Source organism: Pyrus communis, chromosome 3, assembly GCF_041283825.1.
Source record: "Pyrus communis isolate YQ-2024b chromosome 3, ASM4128382v1, whole genome shotgun sequence".
NCBI lineage: Eukaryota > Viridiplantae > Streptophyta > Magnoliopsida > Rosales > Rosaceae > Pyrus > Pyrus communis.
The window spans coordinates 7,333,784-7,353,026 of record NC_142567.1 but is presented as its reverse complement, the minus strand read 5'-3'; the positions used below and the strand labels follow the sequence as shown (position 1 = coordinate 7,353,026).

Genomic DNA, 19,243 nt, shown 5'->3' with positions numbered 1-19,243 from the left:
ACAAAAAATCATTCAAATCAGAAATCGTTTAGTTATCCAAATGTATCAAATAAATCAATAAATCATAATATAGAATCTGAACCTACACTGTTTAACTTGTCTTATGCTGTTTGGGTCTATATTTGCTCAAAACAATTTACAATTACCAGCAAAATCAAGCCTGTTTTTAATCAAAAAAAGAGAAAAGGAAAAAGAAAAAAAAATACCTAAACAACCGTCCAATCACTTTCAACTGTATTCGAAGATTTTTCAGCAGGGGATGTATTTTCAGGCTTAGGAGGCTTTTTTGAAAATAATGATGACTTGTTGTCGAAGAAACTCGAAAACGGTTGGCTACCGGGGCTCTTTGAGTTTTTCTGGTCCTTCGAACCTGATTTTCTCAACTGTCTGTCTTTACCACCAAAGTTAAGGGTAAGTCTCCTAAAACGCCCTTTTGGTTCTCCCGAAGGGGTCATCGATTCTTCGGGCTGCTTCATTGCTCTTAGTGCTTCCTCTGGATTGACCAACATAGTCTCTACTGTTTCATATACCTGTACCAAGCATTGACCAACAAAATATCAAACTCAAATTTGGCTAAGCAAATAAATTTACATCCTTATTGCCCGAATCCCCCAACCCTAAACCCCGAAAGAGGAAAATAATAATTAAAAGTTATTTATAGAGAGGTGATAGCCACCTAGGCATAGGTTAGAAGGATAGAGAATAATTAAACAATCTAACTGTAGATGAACTCATCTTCTCTTATGATAACCTTGGCCGCCACAAAATTATCGACAAATTTTATCTGAAAATATTTCATGAACAAATTTTACTGTTGAAATAATCCGTTTTTGGGTTTTTAAAGTATCCGTTCTACGAGTGGATGACACCTCGACAAATATATCTGATCGGGCATCCATGAGTGCCATAATCACAAAAGTTTGTTAACGTATTCTTTAAATTGCCTACGAAGGCTTTCTTATTCTAGACACTAGTCCAGTTGACATAAAATTATAACAATCAACCTTTGGTTTAGCAATATGAAGCCATCATACCTGGCAAAGCTCATCAACCTTCTCAGTCCACGTGCTGCTTTGACAAGTGGAAACAACATATTCCTTGCACTCATAAAACAGCTTTGAAAAATCACTGCTCGCGGATAGTTTAGCCTCAGCAATTACAAATCCTAAACCAAGCTGGATGTTGCAGAACGAGCATCATTAGAACAGTATAGAAACAGCGGCAATGTATTAAACGATGTTAAAAACAAGCAAATATGATACCATAAAAAATTGAATTTACCAAAGAAACAAACAGCTGCTGAAAAAGCTCGGAAGGTGATATGTCCTCAAAACCATCCAGGATACCTTCCCTACAAGATTAATACACAATGCTATAAATGTTAGACAGTGGTACTAAAACCAGAAACAGGTGTGGCAAAATGAGCATTAGTTCTTCCAACTTACACTGCTAAATCCTCATCAAAGAGGGGTGCTTGTTTAACTGCTGGAACTGGTTTGGATGTATCCCAAAACTCACGCCACAAATTGCCTAACATCAAAGCATAACCGTATGAAATTTCAAATGAGATTTAAATATATGGTGGTACTTCCAACTTTCAGATGCACGTATGCATTATAAAGGTTAAAAAATAATCACATAAAACAGCTAAGAATCCTTATTGTAGGCAATAATATGGTAGACTGGTTACCTTCCAAGCAATTTCTCCCATATATACATATTTAGCGTACTAAACCAAAGTATTATTATATGCAAAGTAATTTGCAGTCTGTTTTATGCATTCGACATCCTCTTATTGTTAACTTGGATGTACAAAGCTGTTATGTGACATAAACAATTTAGAAATGGAACAATGAAAAAAGGTGGCACCTTCTTTTTGCATTCGGCTACTGAGATAGCCTCTTGTGGACAATTCGTCACTACCGTCGAACGAGTCTTTAGCCTCATCAATTGGCTCAGTCTCTGTCCAGTCAGGAGGGGAGTGCCATCTCACAAAGTCTTCCAAAATACAACCAGGATTTGCAGCCTGCATATGATAAATGTCAGAACTTAATTAACTTGAACAGTCAACACACACCATTCAGTGAATCTATAAAATAAGCTTTCATTAGTGAAAACCTTGAAAGCCTGCATGTCAGAGAGGAGTTGAGAACATCCAGCACCAACGCTGACCATAAAGATAAGGCAAATTGTCAAAAAATATACCTAGATTAATAAGGACAATAGTATGCAAGTTTATTGTGATTAATATGTATATGTACAGTTCTCAAAAAAAAAAATGTACATGTACAGAGAACTAGGAAAATAAACAAGTCGCTTTAAGCAAAATGCCAAATGTTACTTGAAAACAAAATGTGACTAAGAATTAACTCAAATACAGACCTTCCTGTTCGAAGCACAAACTCCTCATTTTCTTTGATAAGATCTTCAGTAAGCAAAGGTACTTCCTACATATAATAATGTGCATATATGATATAATCTCAAATAATGTGGCAAGTTAAAACAGTTTTCCTTGAAAGACAAGTTATTAAAACATACCTGGGTCACAGGGGAGTACACAGGTTCACCAGTTTCCAACATTGTCAGGTTGCCAGATGGGCTATCAGCACCTAGTCGGAGGACAAGTTCCCCAGTGCTTAACTTAGCATACAAAATAGGGCATGCAGGATTGTCTTTAGAAAGAGCAGAATCTTCTGCATTTGGACTAGCTTCCCTTATTACAAACTCTAACGTTTCAGTGGCGATATCATGACGCCTTTTCCTGGAAACACAACAGTTCATAACTTGCAGCCGCTGATACAAAAGACAGGAATTCAGATCGGGAATCTCATCGAAGGGAATGCTAGGCACATGTTGTTCCTCAGACCAAATTCTTCTCAGCTGCATGTGAAGGAAATTCAAATCAACAAAACATTAATGATAAAACAGCATATTAAGTATTCAATTTCAGCGGAGGAAGTATATATAAGCATAAGCATAAAAAAGCCAGAAAATTTAAGATGGAAAACTTTCTGGTTAGAAATCTACTCAGCAGGATTATATTGCGCTAAAATGTGATAAGCAAGGATAATACCGTCCCTGAAGGCTGAAACTGAACCCAATTTCTTCTTTTTCAGTTTAAGATAATAAGTTTATACTCAAGATCACAAAATACTACCTAGACCTTATTCAAAGAGAAGTGTACTTCCAGAAAATATATAATGTGTTATGGTTGCAATACAGGAAGCCAGAACTTACTTCAACAACAAATCTGCACCAAAAAAGAGTCATTTTCTTGAGGGTTCTGAAGCTCCCAATGACTTCAGCTAACTTAACAACAAGGCTTTCAGGAGGAGCACCATGAATATCTCTTGGCAAAGATGCTGCGGTAATCGCTTCTGCACCAGAATCAATCTTCCGTCTTAGAAAACTCCCCTCTGCGAATATCTTGCAAATATTACAACGGAAGTGAAAGATCATAACACGATAATGAAAAACAAAACAGGAATAAGAAGAACCAAAAGGAAGTAACTGTCATGAGGTCACCTAACGTATGAATCTACCTGCATCAAACAGTGCGTGGATCAATGCTAGGACCTTCTCGTTGCTACAAAAATCAGATGGCTTTTCATCCTTTTCACGAAGCACTAATGACTTCACTGCAGAGAGACTCAGACCCGCTCTCTCCCTGACAGGTGAGGAACTTCCTGATGATGCCAAAAAATCTTTCAATGACTTAGACTTCTTTCCAGCCCTGGATTAAATTTCCAAAATATAAGGGCAGAAAGTTAGGATATCATGTACAAACTGAAAACTCACATTGACATATTGAACCGTTTAATAACTAAGGGCACATGCATTACTGAAAGAGACTTTCTGATTATAGAAAAGATATTCACTTCTTATTATACGAATGCAAGACTACTGGTATCCGTTTAACATATAAACATATTCACAACGTTGAAAGACTGCAATTGAACAAATTTCCAACACAAGTGAACTCCAAAAGTTGTAAAGATTCACAAGTTTATAGGAAAAGTTTCAGAGAAAGAAGACTTGTTAAAGGAATGAATCGCAAAAATGTAAATACTTACTCAACAGCTGTAGCCAATTGTCTCATAACAGACAACGGAGGAATCACAATGTTGTCTGAGACTAAGCTTTCAATTGATGGGATCATCTCTGCCCCCTTGCAAATATCAAATCCCAATTTATCATCAAAGCGAAAACAACTAATAGAAACAAGGGACAAATAATCCAGTAAGTAAGGTTATCAATCGCAAACTTTCCAGGTTAGGCATCACACAAATTGGATGATAATAAGGTTTTGTTCTTGTTATCTATCAGCTTGGCACAATGTGAGTGTTTTTCCATCGTTATCAGTTACTGAGCGTGTATCACTAAATTTTCTTAATATGTACAGGACCAAACACCTGATAAAAATTAAGTTGAGTTTCCTAATATAAGAACAAAACCAGTCCGCGAGGCCCTGGGAGAAAGGTCGAATAAGTTACCTTTTCATTCGTGAATGTGATGTGATTATGTATTGATGATCTAAATATGAAACAGAAAACTTAGAAGACAAACCACCATAACGTGTTACACACAGAAATAAAAGATATAAGAAGCAAACCTACCTTTGCTTCCATATCGTTTTTCATGTTCAGCAGGTACAAATTTTCATCATAAAAATGAACCGCCATTGAAGAATTCTCAGCCTTCTCGGTATCTTCACCTCCTTTCTTCCCTATTCCAATGTGCCTGAATCTATCCTGCCAATCTTGCTTTGTCCCTATGTTTGGTGGTCTCCACCTAAGATGCCTCGATTCATGCGAGCCCTGTATTATTTCATTTCCAAGCAATAGAGATCAAACAACCCTATCAAATCGTAAATTATCAAAAACTCTACTCAAGTAAGCCGGATTTCACAATGTAGTATCTTTTTTTCTCAGCAACCAAACAGAAAATGATAAAAAAAAACTGGTTCTAGTCCCTAAACCAAAACACCGAAAAGCAAAATCCTCCAAGACTTAAACCGATTGATCCTACATTTCCAATCCAAAACAATAAAAACACAAAACAATTAAATCAAAGCCAATTTGAAATTCCAGAAAAAAAAAATAACAAACTGACCTTTGATTCGCCATCCTCCCTCGGCGATTCATAATCGATCGAATTCCTCGGCGACTGCTTGTCAGAATCTTCACCGATTCAACACCAAATTATCAAAAAACTAAACAACATTTATAATCCGAAATTAAGAAATCAAATCCCGAAAAACAAAACAAAAATAGCATCGGGGAAAAGTCAAATGGAAGTCTGGGGGCAGTAAAAAATAGTAAACGGAGGAAAATACGATTCAACGAATGAGATTAAAAATAAAATACACCTCGATCGGGCTTCAAGTCTGAGAGAACTCGCTCCGCTTTAGCCGCCGCAGAATGGAAGGCGGTCCTTGCTTTGGATACAAAGGAGGGCGACTCCATATCCTGCGCCGTGGGTGCGCACTGCGCAGGTTAGGGTCTCAGTCTGTGCGTACTAGTACTACCGGGCCAGAGGAGGATTCCATATTTGTAGCTGTCGAGGGAGACGTGGGGAAGAAATTGCCATTTGAATACAGAGGGACTTTCTCAAACACGCATGGTTTTTATATTTTTAAATTTTTTTTCTTATGTTTTTCGGAATTTATTATTTTTCCTAAGATTTTATATGGATAATGTTATTTCCACACTTTTACTTTTTACATATTTTTTATTCATTGGTTTTCGTTCAATTTATTTAATTCAATAATTAAAAAATAAAATAACATGTGAAAAATTAAAAATAAATTAGTAGATAGCAGTACCCTTTTATATTTGTTGTTTTTTGAATTTCATGAGATGCGAAATTTGAGGCGAAAATAAAGGGCAGAATAATAATTACGGATATTTTACGGACATTTTTTACGCGGTCAACCTGGTCAGGGTTTTCTTGTGCGCGTTGTTTGCATCATTACGTACGATGAATTTGTGTTGAGAGTACCATAATAAGAAGAAAAAGAAGAGACTTGTTCTTGCTCTTCCGGTGGACGGAAGTCCCCCGGTTGGGTTGGTTCAACCAAGAAAGGCATGGTGAAAACTGCTTGTGTACCTGATGCGGATCCTTTTCAATTTACTTTATGTTTGATTTACAAAACTTTGTGTTTATATTTGAAACTGTTGATATTCTAAATCACTTTGTAAAGGTTATTTATATATAAAGTTAATTAAAGGTAAAGTCGTTTAGTTAATTAAATATAGAAAATACATAAAACGATTTATAATGTTTTTATTGAATCTGTCCATCTATTTTGTATAATTTGATGACCAAATGGTCTTATATATCATAATTTTTTGCACAATGATTTTGTAGTGATTTACAAAATTAACGGTTTCGATTGTAAACTTGAAATTCTGTAATCGACAATAAGTGAATTGAGGAGAAATTCTTCTTCAACTATTGCGAAACCAAGTTAATTCCATTTGTGTTGGTTGTGATGTTCTTGAGCGTGTTTGTGCTTGAGATGCACTGAATGTACAAACATCGAGGGTCAAGTCAAACAAGTGAAGAGACCTTCGTAAAAATGCTGATTAGATCCTCTCCGAATCCCTCGTTCAAGCAGGAGCGTTCAATAAAAAATGAACGGCCATGATTAATTTGAATTTTTCAAACCTCTCCCTCTCTCAATCTTCACCTTCTTCTCTTCACCATTTCTCACTCACTTAAAAATTAATTTCAATCAATCCAACAAATTAAACATTATAACACCCATAAGCCAAGAATAAAAATTTTAATATGTGATTTTTTTTAGGCATTTTCCAAACACTCTTACAACCAGAAATTAAATTAAAATTTCTGAACAACTGCAAGGAATCGCAAGAAGAAAGAAGAAACTTGTCACATTCCGTATTTGACGTGAAACCCATTAAACCCAAGAAAGGGAAAGAAAGGAGAAAATAGCTCGGATGGAAAATCGTCGCTTGGGTTGTCTCGTAAAGATGGTTGACTTCGCAAATGTCTAGTTATCGAGCAAGGGCAAATATATATATATATATATATATATATATATATATATATATATATATTTTAATAAACGATACTAGAGGAAGGGCTAGTCATAATCTGATTTAAATTTGTTTTAATAAGAATCAAACGTAAAACATTTCACATACAAGTGAAGAGAAATACACTAAAGTGTAGTACAAAATGATAAGAATTTAAAACTAAATTCTGACCATGTTCCAACAAAGGTCTAATCTTCAACACTCAAAATAGATGTGGCATCTCTGTGACCTTAATTATTAATAAGACATATAGAGAGGCGACACTCATTTTAAACGCATAAGATTTGATCTTGTTACAGCAAGTTGTCAACCCGTCTCCCCATCCTCCTTCCTTTCTTCTACTTGGTGTTTTCCAAGCAACCAAAGTCTTGTGTCTTTTGATTTACTGATATCCAAGAAGCATATTGTGTTGGACATCTTCGCATAATTGCAGAATTACGGTCGAAACTTCAAGTGATTTTGTATTTTTGTGTTATTTGACTCTTATTTTTTCAGGTGTCAAATCCGTACTTGGGGTTTGGGCTGCCGGCCATTTCAAGTCTTAGCTGCGTTTCTTTTTGTTTCTTTAGTTTGAGGACTTGTTATGTATTCATTTCTCCTATCTGTCGCAAGTCAAGGAAATAATAATAAATTCATCTTGTTCCACCACAATCTCCAATTCTCTCTATTTTTCCGTATTTATAACAAATATCAACATATTAAAAAAAACCAAATTAATATAAATTTTGAAGAGTGCAAACAGAAATGATGCCAAAGATTTGACAACTAGACAGACATCGAATTACACAGACAAATTCATCAAAGTGAAAACAAATTATTAGGTTTTGCTTTATCATTTGATAAATACCCGCATCAGATTTAAGGAGTCGAAGATTTGATTTTGGCAATTTACAAATATATCCAGAGACAAATTAATATATAAAATATAAAATAAAATTTGTTTCTTCTATTTTAGAGAAATACGGGTCATTCAGCGATTTCAAAATTTGGATGACGAAAAATATAATAAACTAAGAATGGAATAAAAAAAAAACCCGAGATTCCAACAAAACACGAAACAGATGATTTACATACTTAAAGTAAAAAAAATAAAAAATAAAATAAATAAAATAAAGTGGGTTTGTACGAATGAATGTTGCGACTTGTTCGAGGCCAAAATCAAAACCAAAAATTTGACAGGCACGGAGAATCGCTTGTTATTATCGCCAACCTTCAATGCAATTTGCGCCATTCTTATATTAGACGCCCTTGCTCTGCAAATTGGCTTCTACTTCTACGGGAAGCACTTCTCGCACAAAAATTCAAATAAAACTTTTCGATAATAACAAACAGACATAGATCTAAAACGAACGAAAAAAGACTAAAAAAATTAATTGAGAGAAAAACAGTAGAGCCTGAAGAAAGACGAAGACGGATAAACTGAGGCGAATTGTTTTATGGGCTAACGTTTATTGGAATGTTATTTATAGGCACGCAGGATGAAACCCTAGCATGTAGGAAATGACGAGTCTACCCATCAAAATTTTGGGTTTCGGCTGTCAATGCCCAATACAAAACTTGTGGGTTTAAAACTCTTGGGCCTGTTTACTAACTACGAATCGAAATAGGAAGAAATCGGAAAACGATCAATCGGAGTACTTAAGAATTTGGGATAAGCAGGAATCGAAATCTAACAATCTCATCAAACCGTTTGCTAACTGTCGGGAATCAAAAGTATGTTTGACTACCAAAATGTCATTGGAGAAATTTTCTTTTTTGTTCTCCTGCATCCTCAATTTTTAAAATATAAACTTGTGTTTGTTGTAGACCTATTTAACTGAGGAATTATAAAGAGATGGAGATAGGGGGCAATTACAGAGAAAAGAGAGACTTTGGTTGATTATGTGATGTAATTTTTCATCTCATTGTGCTATTATTTATAGTAACAACGAAGGGGGAACAATTGTCTTTCAAGTAATACATTACAATTAGAAAACTATTTAAAAGATATTGTAGAATATGAATAAGGATTCACACAATCACATTCGTAATGAAATTGGGATTGCAAAACTCCACATTCAATGTGCAAGCACTTAAGTAAATGGCGCATTAGGTCTTCAACAATGAAGTAAGTACAATTAATGAGATCATTGGCACATTGATCGAATGCAAGTGTCAAAACATACAAAAGAATGCATAAGTAGTAAAACAGACAAAACCTCACTATGGTAAACCCCAAAATGGTATAAAAACCCAATCTAAGGAGAAAAGTGAGAAGTTTCATTTAATTCAAAACTAAACGCATTCAGGACGCTAGTGAAACGCACACAAGGATATGACCATCTCAAAATAGATGCGTTGTTAAAACTTATTCAGTTAACAAAAGTCCTGTGAGAAAAATGCTCCTAATAGTAGCGGAGACTGTTGAGTTCATGACTAGACTTCTAAGGTACGCATATCCTGATTCGCCTTACTTTGGCCCTATAAAATCTTGGTCCCATAGACCACAGTAGTGGTGGTGATTTTCCTATGGCTAAAGGTGATGAGCTCTAATTAAACCAATGTTCAGTGACTAAATTTGGAGTTGAGGCTATGAAAAAGTGCAGTTTTTTATGAGTCATTTCCCCAATTATATTAATCTTTGCAAGGTAATAATATGAAGTATGTTATTTAACTTCATGGGATCAAAGATATGTGGGAGCAGTAATGTACTAACAAACTTCCTTTTTAGGTTCTTTAGTTTATAACTTTATAATTGATGAGATTGGTTTGTGATTTTAGAAAACAAATGCATGTAGCTTGCATCAAGTGCGTAGTGAATCATTATAATTAGTTGGGGAAGTCATACTATTCTAATATCAATAAGGGGTCGCCTTTATTTATATAACATATATGAATAGCTTGATTACACTCATGTGGGAGAATGTAAGAGTTTTACTCTTAAATGTGAGTGAGTGTAAACTATATTTGATATATAAGTTGGACAAATATTAGTTTTGGACTAAATACATTTAATTATAATTAAATGTTATAGAGATGGATAATGCTAGGGAAACTAAATTTCTAAACTGAATTTTGTAAACCAAATTAGTAGATGTTAATGATTGAATTATTACTTAAGTGTTGATTAACGTGATTATTTTTTATTGGTGACATATCATTTGGTTTGCAAATTTAGTTTAAAAAGTTGGTCTCCTTAGCCTTATCCTATAAAGACAAGTTTTCAATTCATTTAGGTTTAAGAGGTGATTAAAACCTCCTAGGAAACAGGTGAATTCATTTTGGACTAAGAGGTGATTAAAACCTCCTATACCATCTTCAAATGAGATGTCAAATCTTAAGTTGAATGTCATGTAATCAAATTTGAAGGTAGGAGTAAGTTCCAACCGATATTTCAATCTTATGTGGATTGACATATGAGTTTTTATACGTCAAATTTGACATATAAGAAAATATGATGTCAAATAATTTTTAATTCTTTTATTGTGTGGGTCTCATTAATGCACCAATTATAGATCTTGAAAATTTATTTTAATTGATTTCTTTTTAGAATGTGTCCTACAAATATCATTTATAACAAAAAAATATATCGGTTGGAAAAAGAGAAAATCTGACATTGTCACGTCAGCCATAAAATTAACATTTGACATTTATCTTTTTACATCTCCTTTGGAGATGCTCTTAGACTTTCCAAAGAAGATGTCAAATCCTAAGTGGAATGTTATGTAATCCAATTTGAAGGTAGTAGCAAACTTCAACCGATATGTCAATCATATGTGGATTGACATATGAGTTTTTATATGTCAAATTTGACATATGAGAAAATGTGATGTCAAATAATTTTTAATTATTTTATTGTGTGGATCCCATTAATGCACTAATTATAGATCTTGAAAATTTATTTTAATTGATTTCTTTTTAAAATATCATTTATAACAAAAAAAATATATCGGTTGGAAAAAGAGAAAATCTGGCATTGTCATGTCAGCCATCAAATTAACATTTGACATTTATCTTTTGATATCTCTTTTGCAGATGCTCTTAGGAAATTGTTGTAACCAACTCATGATAGGAGGAGAGGTTACCAACACAATTAATGAATGTCTTTTGGCCTCTCTTCTCGTGAAAATTGTATTAGAGCAAGTTAGTTTTATGGTGTAATCTCAACTTTCTTTATAGTATTAGAGCAAGTTGTCTCACATGTGAAGCAAAACGATCACACGGGCTCCATATCACCCTGTTGTGTTGTACATGTGTTAGACTTGAAAATTCACCATATGTGAGGGTACGTGTTAAGAATGAATCTCACATTGATGGGATGAGAGATTTTGCATTGGCTTATAATTAAGTAAGTTAGGCTACTCCCATATTGCTAATTGATTTTATGGTGAAACCTCAAATTATTTTTTTTTAAAAACGTGTTCATATAAGCTCGTTATATTAGGTCATTTCCAACCGAATTGTCCAGAGGACCAAAAGGCCGAAAATCGTCTCCAACCGAAAGCCAAGCCAAAGGCCTCGTGAGTCCCACTGGGCCAAAAAGGGTCAAAGAGCTAACTGGATGGCCCAAATAAACCAGCCAACCAGCCTGCTGGCTAGCCCAATTTCATATATATATTTTGTTCTTTTCCATTTGCCTAGCCCTTTTTTTTTTTTTTTGGTTGGTTCTTTTCCACTTGCCCAACTCACTTTAGGGTTTAGGGCTTAGGGTTTTTCTTTTTTTTTTTTTGTACCAGCCCATTCTTTGTTTTTTTATGCCTAACCCACTTTTCTTTCTTTTTTTGAACTTTTTTTTTTTTAATTTCTAATTTTTTTTTCTACACCATTACTCACATATTTTTCATCATTTCATACTATCTTATTTCATTTTATTTCAATTCTTTACATTCCATATTATAGCCCCTTAGCCCTCGGTTGGAGACGGTTTTTTGTGACAGAGCTAAAACGAGCCTTCCCTTTGGCCTTCGGTTGAAGATGGTAAAAAATATAGTCATGTACTGTTTATTAAAATATTAGTTTCTTTGAGGACCGGGTTAAGATGACCTTATGAGCAAGAAATGTGAGGAACATAGAGAACAGAAGATCAAAAGTTCGAACTCAATCATCACGAGTTCTTCTGCAGGTACGATCTGAAATTAATGTGAGTTTGTTCTGATTAGACGTTCTGACTAGTGGAACGTAGTTAATGGCTTTAATGGTTTAGATAGTTCTCAGTGATGTCGGTCCGTATTATGTTTTCATCAGAAATACAGTATTTAAACCCGAAAGTTGTTTCTTTATCCATTTTGTGCGTCGCTTTGCAGAAAATTTTCCCGAGAATGAATGCAGAAAGATTAACGGATGTATCTGTCTGGCAATTACGCAGACTGAAGCATTCTCTGCTGTTGGATGGATGAGAACGTATTTTCCATCTCCATTCAAGAGTAAGGTTGAATCATTGGCCATATACTTCTTTTATCATGTGAAGCGGATGATGCTGGAATATAATCGTTTCCTTTGCTTTTCAAAATCTGTCATGATGCTTTGCTTCTTTTGTGATGGTACAGATAGAATTTCATTGATTCACTCTTTAATGCACATGAACTTAATTATCCCAAGTATAACCTCCTAAGAAGGCCAATTTATACAGTATTAGACATGCTAGTTACACGGTGACTATTATATCGAGAAGATGGTGTCTTTCGGTTGTGGCCTGAGTTTTTATCGAGCAATTAACTCCTTCACAGTCATTGGGGATGAGTATTTTGAAGGGCCATCGAAAAGTTTATCCGTTATGATGCCATGAGTTGCCTGTGTAGGATGGTAAAAATCCCAGAATACATGGTTCCTCCTGTTGGAGCACAAGGATGAAACTGGCGTGCAAGGAAACTCGGCGTTAAGCTTCCCCATCCCACAGCATGCAGCTCTAACCTCTGTAAATCCTGAAATCGAATACGAAATTTTTGGTTTGTCAGTTAACTTCAAATTCTTCCTTTAGTTCTTACAAACGCGGGAAAATATTAGCTTATCATGATCTGCATATGTTCAAATTGACGGTTTGACAACACATGCTTGACGGATTGGCCATAGATTGTTTCCGCTTGTAAAGAAGGAAAAGAACATATTAGTACCATAAGAAGCTGCGTTTTGAACGATGTTAGTCAATACAGTATAAGTGTCGAAGAGGGTGTAGCTTATGCCCAACGCCGGTTTCAATTGCTGCAACATGGACTTAAGGGCTTCATTGTACATGACAGACATCGAGTTTTCAACATCATTGCACTCTCCTGTACTTGAATTCCTTTGCGCTGGACAGCAGCCAACTGGCCCAGTCCCTATAACTACAAATTTCTGCGCGCCTAGAGCATGCATTCTCTGCCAAACAACAAAGAAAGAAGCACGTTAAGCATTGAAGTGCAACTAAAGTTTCACTGTGCAAGCATGGAGCTAAGGTAATGTGTGCTTGATACCTGTAATTGTTCCTTTAGATTCGATACCATCAAATCGGCATACTGCTGCAGCGTGTATTCATTTTGGAGTTGGGAATTTCTAAAGTAGCCGAAGATGTCATTGCTTCCAATCACAATGAGAAACAGAGATTTTGAAAGATGGTCCTTGGCGCCCTTGGAGCCTAGTTGTAGCCCAATGTTTTGATGCACTTCTGAGTAGTAGTTTACTTGGTATGACAAAGGTATCGCCTGACGCTGTGACAACAAAGAGCAATACAGGTCAGACATAAATCGTCAGACAAAGCTATTCTATTTGTCCTTCACACGTCTAGGCACGTGATACTGAGATATATTTCTAGTGACATTTTAGATTTCTCCTATTTAGGTCTTCTTAACATAATTTCTTGTTTAGAAGTAAGATTATATAGCACACACTACCACATGGTATTACAATTTCATTCAAATTATTATAAAATATGAAAGAGTTATATTACGTGACAGTATTTTCACTACACAAAAATTTCTCCTGATTTTGAAATTAGGATGGGTGGCCAACATTTTGCGGACTTCACTTTGAACTACATAAGAAGGTGGTATAGAATAACACCCAAGTTTTCTTGTGAAAGGTTTTCACTAACTTTCATTAGTAGGGTTACATGGATCCCACCCACCTAATATAAAATAAAAGATTTGGGTTCTTAAAAAACACTCTTATTTTTCTTTTGAAAGGGTGCTGAAAACATTTCGCTTACATATTGTTCATCTGAGCCGTTGAAGATTCCAGCTCCTCCGGAGGCAAAGCTAACTCCGTTGACGAAGGATGCTTTTCGCTTGTTGGACTTGGATACAAGTGACAAATACGGTGGCGATGTTGGTAACCCTACTTTCTCAGCTGCCAACCAAAAGATGACAAGATTATATACTACGTAGCGTAAATGCTTCTCGTTCTCTCAACATGTATAATGTCAGTTTGTCATGATTTCTTAACTGAAATATTAAACCTACCAAGAAAATCTGCAGAATTTTTTCCATTACCCCACCTCCCAGTTGCTACTTTGCCAGGATAATCAACCCCATTATGAGGAAAATCTGCCTTGAAAACAGAGATTTTTAGGTAATCGTTGTTACCAACGTCGACTAACGAGTCTCCGAACACGTATATGGCGGGAACCATCTGAGCCTCCGAGAGAGTGACGAGGAAACCAGAAGTGAAGAGAGAAAAGACAATGACGAAGAAAGCCTTAGGCAAAACATTAGTGTAACATTTAGCCATGTTTATGGACAACCCGTGTCTAGAAAGATGCCTCCAAATTTGATGTTTTTGTGTGATAGTTTTGAGGGAGATGAACAAGTGGATGTTCTCTTATAGAGGGAGATAAGTTGATGAGCGTACGTATGAAAAGGAGACATTTTTGCCGTGTGGGCTCGAGCAGTAGCACTCATCTGAAACCTCCTCTCCTGACACTAATATTGTCATTACCATAATTATTCTATAATTTGTTCCTCAACCCTTGTTTGTCTCTTCCCAAAATATCAATCTTTTGTCATAGGAATTTACTTTTGTTAATACAAAAGGTTTTTGTTTTTTCTTTTTTGAATAACTAATTCTTTTTTCTAGTTTTAATTGTTAGAGTATACCATTGCCAATTTCATTGATCATATGCTCCGACCATCTTTCGCTTGTCACCGTTCATCATCTTCAATATCTTTGCTTAATTATTCTTTTGGCTAACTACTAATTTCTCCGTTGATATATTCGTTGATTTTGTTAGTTCACTTTTCTTGGTTACATAATTCTTGCATAAATATTGAGTTTTTCCCGATGAATAAACATTTTATTCCACCAAATTATCCTTGATTATAATTTTTTTGGAAACAACTATATATTTACAAAGAATAGAAAATAAATCAGTTTACAAATTTGTTATTCACGAGATATGAATTCCACTGCATTATTCTCGATTATAATGTAGCATCCTTGGATTAACATTAATCTCATATTTTGAATAACTAATTTGATTTTTTTGTTGCTAATGTTACGTTTTTCTCTTTCCAGTTTCAAAGAAGCAAAAGAGGAAGTAAAAAACATCATAGAATATGAACACAAAAAAGGATATAGAGAAGAAGAAAGAGACATCCTTCACAGTTCATAACACATATCTCTATCCTTGTCTGCTGCCGGAGTCTAATCTACTGATTGCTACGTGGATGCACCGTCCCGAGTCCCACACTCCACGCACCATCAAACTTTGCCTTTTCTTCTTTCTCTGTTCTTCCATATTTGAACACTTGTTTGTATTTTTGTGCATTTTCAGTTTTATTTGCCGACCCAAAACAGTTGTTTACAGATTTCTCATATGTTGCAATCTTGCATTTCCACTTTGTATAATTGCTAGAGATATGTGCACCTGAATTATAAAATAAAGAATGCCATTATTATTAAAAAGGAATCCTTTGATAAAGTACAAAAAAATTGAACTGTTTATTGAATTTGTTCCAGGTTTTTATTTTTCAACTTTAATTAAATTTCTTGATTTCTGCATTTATACTCTAATTTTTAATTCAAATATTTAAATATGACAATTTAATCAATTTAATCATTTTCATGGATAACAAATTTTCATGGATGGTTAAAAGAAAATATGTATGTCATCGTATATAATACCTACACTATATAAATTGATAAAATACACTTAATTTGTGATAATACGAAAATAAATAAAACTATTAATCTATCCATCATCCACAAAATAGTTTAGAAAAATTTCATCTTTCATATATTTATAAATCCATACTAGTATATATGTTGATATATATAGTACCTATAACACATTAGTAGACACGGTTAACTTACGATTGAGGTAGAAAAACAATTGAGAAACGAATTAGGAGTAGGAAGAAGGAGAAACAATTTAATTCTTATATTTAATCCTAAAATTACGTAAATATTAATCATATAAATATGGAATAACATTTGTCACAATCTAATAAAAAGATAATAAAAATAAGTTGATATGGATAATCAACGAGTGGACCTAATCCAACAAAGTGGACTAAATCCAATAATAACTCCCAAAATTGGACTTATATCAAGTTTGCTCTTATTACACACTAATAGAAAACAATAAGTACTTCAAACCAATGACGATATCAAAATTTAATCGCAAGGGCATTTCATCGAGCACTTGATGTGCATATCGTCTTCTGCCAAGCTATGTTGCTTGCATACTTACATATGAGGAGTGTTGTCAAGTGATCCTAGTGAGTTTTGTTGAGACCCCCTACCGAAAAATGCCAACACATTATGACGAGTGCTATCGGGATATGCCAAATATTTATTTCAGCGAACACTTAGTGGGAATAAAAGAGTCTCGTGTCAGACATTGGAAAGGTCCCTAAGAACTTCACCAACTGTTTCTCCGACCTTTTGAGGGTCCCTATGAACCCACCCTTGCTTCAAACTAATATCAGTAAGAATGAAACTTGCATTTTCTTATAAGGGAATGCACATATTCCACTCTTTAAGAATAATGTATCTTCAACATATAAATTTTATAATTGAAACAATCCATTTTTAATATTATTATTACCATATCATATTGACCCCGAAACTACTAAGTACCGGTCAACTACATAGCACCTTGAACCCACCAAAGAGTCCGTGCTTTGGCACCCATGTCGAATCACATGAAACAACGTCACAACAAGTGAGAGCCACGACACATGGCAATTACCCATTAGCTATCCCCAAACCAATGCGATATTTCACTCCAACTTGAAGGCCAATCACGATATGACAAGTGGCGGCACCACATTAACTGCATTCTATCCCACATTGGCCAATTTTGAGAATTCTCCTCCAACCTTGCCTCTATAAAAGGTTAACCTCTACTCCTTTCAGATGTTTAATCATTATTACTACTTAAACACTTATTATCTCTAAACTCACCCATGAGGTGCCTTAAACATACTTTGCTAGCTTAAGCAACAGAGGCTCTTAGTCTGGTACCACACCGGTAACCTTTGATACTTATTCTACCTTCCTTGCACGTTACTTCTTCTAGCTACTCTTGACTGGAAGGCTCTCGCGAAGATCCTAACCCCCTATCTTACATTGACCCGAAGTCCACTCGGTTTCGTACATCAACAAATCCTATATAAAGATCATACATATAAAATTATTTGAATTGAAGAGGGTTTATGCATTAAACTGTATGATAATACTTGAGGAGTAAATTAACACATTCTTCTAGTGGAAATAGACAATAATTTAAAGTATTGGAGCTAGGTATATCATCTCTAGTACCTAATTCAGAGTCGGTCCTGAGGGTAGTCAGAGTAGGGGGGCCGTCTAGGGCCCCTACTCAGGAGAGGTCCCCAATTTTTTAAATATATATATATATATATATATAATTTAATATTACATTCTTTGTGCCTGTTCAAATAAGAAGTATACAGATTTTGAGTTTTTGAGTCTTTGCTTATAAAATTTTGTTAACTATACCAGTTACATTTGCCTATGTAGAAAAAAGTTTTTCAAAATTAAAGTTGATCAAATCTTATCTTTGATCAACTATGACATAAGAATAATTGAATGAGTTAGCTATATTATTAATTGAAAAAAAAATTGGTTAAAAAAATTAGATTATATAAACGTAATCTGTGTTTTATGGGGATGTGTTTCCATCATTCATTCAAGTTCTACATGCTCACAATAGTTTCTCTAGATATGAAATATTGGAACTTCTTTCCAAGCATCTATTCTCTTGCACATTCTTCAGGTGGTTGTGACTTGTGACAAATAAATGATTATTAAGATAGACAAGGTTAATGAAGCTAGTGACAATTTATGTAACAAGGACATTTTCTTATTAGGATCTTTGTGCAGAATCATTGGAGTGTTTTTGTGCAAATACCATACTGAATGTTGTTGTCGATATTGAACTTAAGTTTGTTCTATGGTCGCCTCTTGCTGATTTTTTTGTTCTCTTTCACATAGATAGCCATTAGTTATGCCTCTAATGTTGAAATTCATTGCAAATATACACATATTGACTATAAATAAAAAATAAAAAAAATTTCTTTTTTTTTTTTTTGGGGTAGCTTTAGTTGTTTTCATGTCGCACATAGTAAGTGTTGGTTGTGGGATTTGCACACAACTTTTCCTGCGTGAGTGATGAACTCTTGTTAATTTGAAGGTGCCTTAGCAAAGCTTTGGATAAGCTCTTAAGCTCTCTTACAAAATTGGTTGTTTTGAAACGTGCCACTGTTGGCCAAGAACAATAGATTGTTTGTCTAATAGGTCATTTGCTTTCGCCACAAGTAAACTGACCTTCTTATCAAAAGATTGTTCTTATGGAGGGGTTAAGTCCATATTTAAGTTCTTTTTTATGCCTGTGATTTTTTTTTTTTTTTTTTTTGTTTATAGAATGCCAACACACTGACCACAAACTGATCCGAGATGATTCAAACCAGTTTGCAATCCTTGTAAGAAAGTAAAGACAGGAAGCCGAGTAAAGAATAAGTGAAAACTAAAAGAAAAGTGCTGGCGAATACTTATGAAATGTTAACCAAAAGGACATTAAATAACATGAAAGGATAAAAACTTGAAAGTAAATGATAAATCCAAGATATTGGGCAAAGTTTAAACCTATTTGGGCAAGTTTAAATGCATGTCAGGCCAGTTGTTGCAAGTATAGAGACTATTATGAGAAGGGAATTTAATACAAAAAAATCAATCTACAAAGGGAAGTAGCAGTACTATAAATACAAAGG

The 19,243-nt window shown here is 34.7% G+C and overlaps 2 protein-coding genes and 1 non-coding gene across 3 annotated transcripts; all 3 read right to left on the bottom strand.

Annotated features, from left to right (window-relative positions):
- Positions 1-27: 27 nt before the first annotated feature.
- LOC137715321 (uncharacterized) lies at positions 28-5,603 on the bottom strand. Its single transcript, XM_068454604.2, has 14 exons — positions 5,369-5,603; positions 5,113-5,180; positions 4,617-4,817; positions 4,074-4,168; positions 3,543-3,733; positions 3,238-3,416; positions 2,539-2,880; positions 2,383-2,447; positions 2,119-2,167; positions 1,870-2,026; positions 1,446-1,530; positions 1,282-1,351; positions 1,035-1,175; positions 28-530 (listed from the first exon to the last, which is right to left on the bottom strand). Exons 1-14 carry the CDS (start codon positions 5,463-5,465, stop codon positions 207-209), a joined length of 2,064 nt encoding a protein of 687 aa, XP_068310705.2. The 5' UTR covers positions 5,466-5,603; the 3' UTR covers positions 28-206.
- Positions 5,604-8,192: 2,589 nt separating this feature from the next.
- Positions 8,193-8,315, bottom strand: LOC137716657 (small nucleolar RNA snoR86). The gene has a single exon (XR_011065722.1). It is a non-coding gene; the product is annotated as a small nucleolar RNA snoR86 (small nucleolar RNA).
- Positions 8,316-12,542: 4,227 nt separating this feature from the next.
- Positions 12,543-14,786, bottom strand: LOC137714792 (GDSL esterase/lipase At5g55050-like). Its single transcript, XM_068453927.2, has 5 exons — positions 14,474-14,786; positions 14,221-14,360; positions 13,490-13,723; positions 13,151-13,394; positions 12,543-12,961 (listed from the first exon to the last, which is right to left on the bottom strand). The coding sequence occupies exons 1-5, from the start codon at positions 14,739-14,741 to the stop codon at positions 12,741-12,743; spliced, it is 1,107 nt and encodes a 368-aa protein (XP_068310028.2). The 5' UTR covers positions 14,742-14,786; the 3' UTR covers positions 12,543-12,740.
- Between the last annotated feature and the right edge of the window lie 4,457 nt (positions 14,787-19,243).

Coding starts and splice junctions, on each gene's coding strand:
- LOC137715321 (XM_068454604.2), bottom strand. CDS start 5,465: ATGGAGTCGCCCTCCTTTGTATCCAAAGCAAGGACCGCCTTCCATTCT. Junction 3,734..4,073: donor CAATTGGCTACAGCTGTTGA/GTAAGTATTTAC, acceptor AATTTAATCCAG/GGCTGGAAAGAAGTCTAAGT. Junction 2,027..2,118: donor CTGACATGCAGGCTTTCAAG/GTTTTCACTAAT, acceptor TATCATATGCAG/GCTGCAAATCCTGGTTGTAT.
- LOC137714792 (XM_068453927.2), bottom strand. CDS start 14,741: ATGGCTAAATGTTACACTAATGTTTTGCCTAAGGCTTTCTTCGTCATT. Junction 14,361..14,473: donor AAATTCTGCAGATTTTCTTG/GTAGGTTTAATA, acceptor TTTGGTTGGCAG/CTGAGAAAGTAGGGTTACCA. Junction 13,395..13,489: donor ATCTAAAGGAACAATTACAG/GTATCAAGCACA, acceptor GTTGTTTGGCAG/AGAATGCATGCTCTAGGCGC.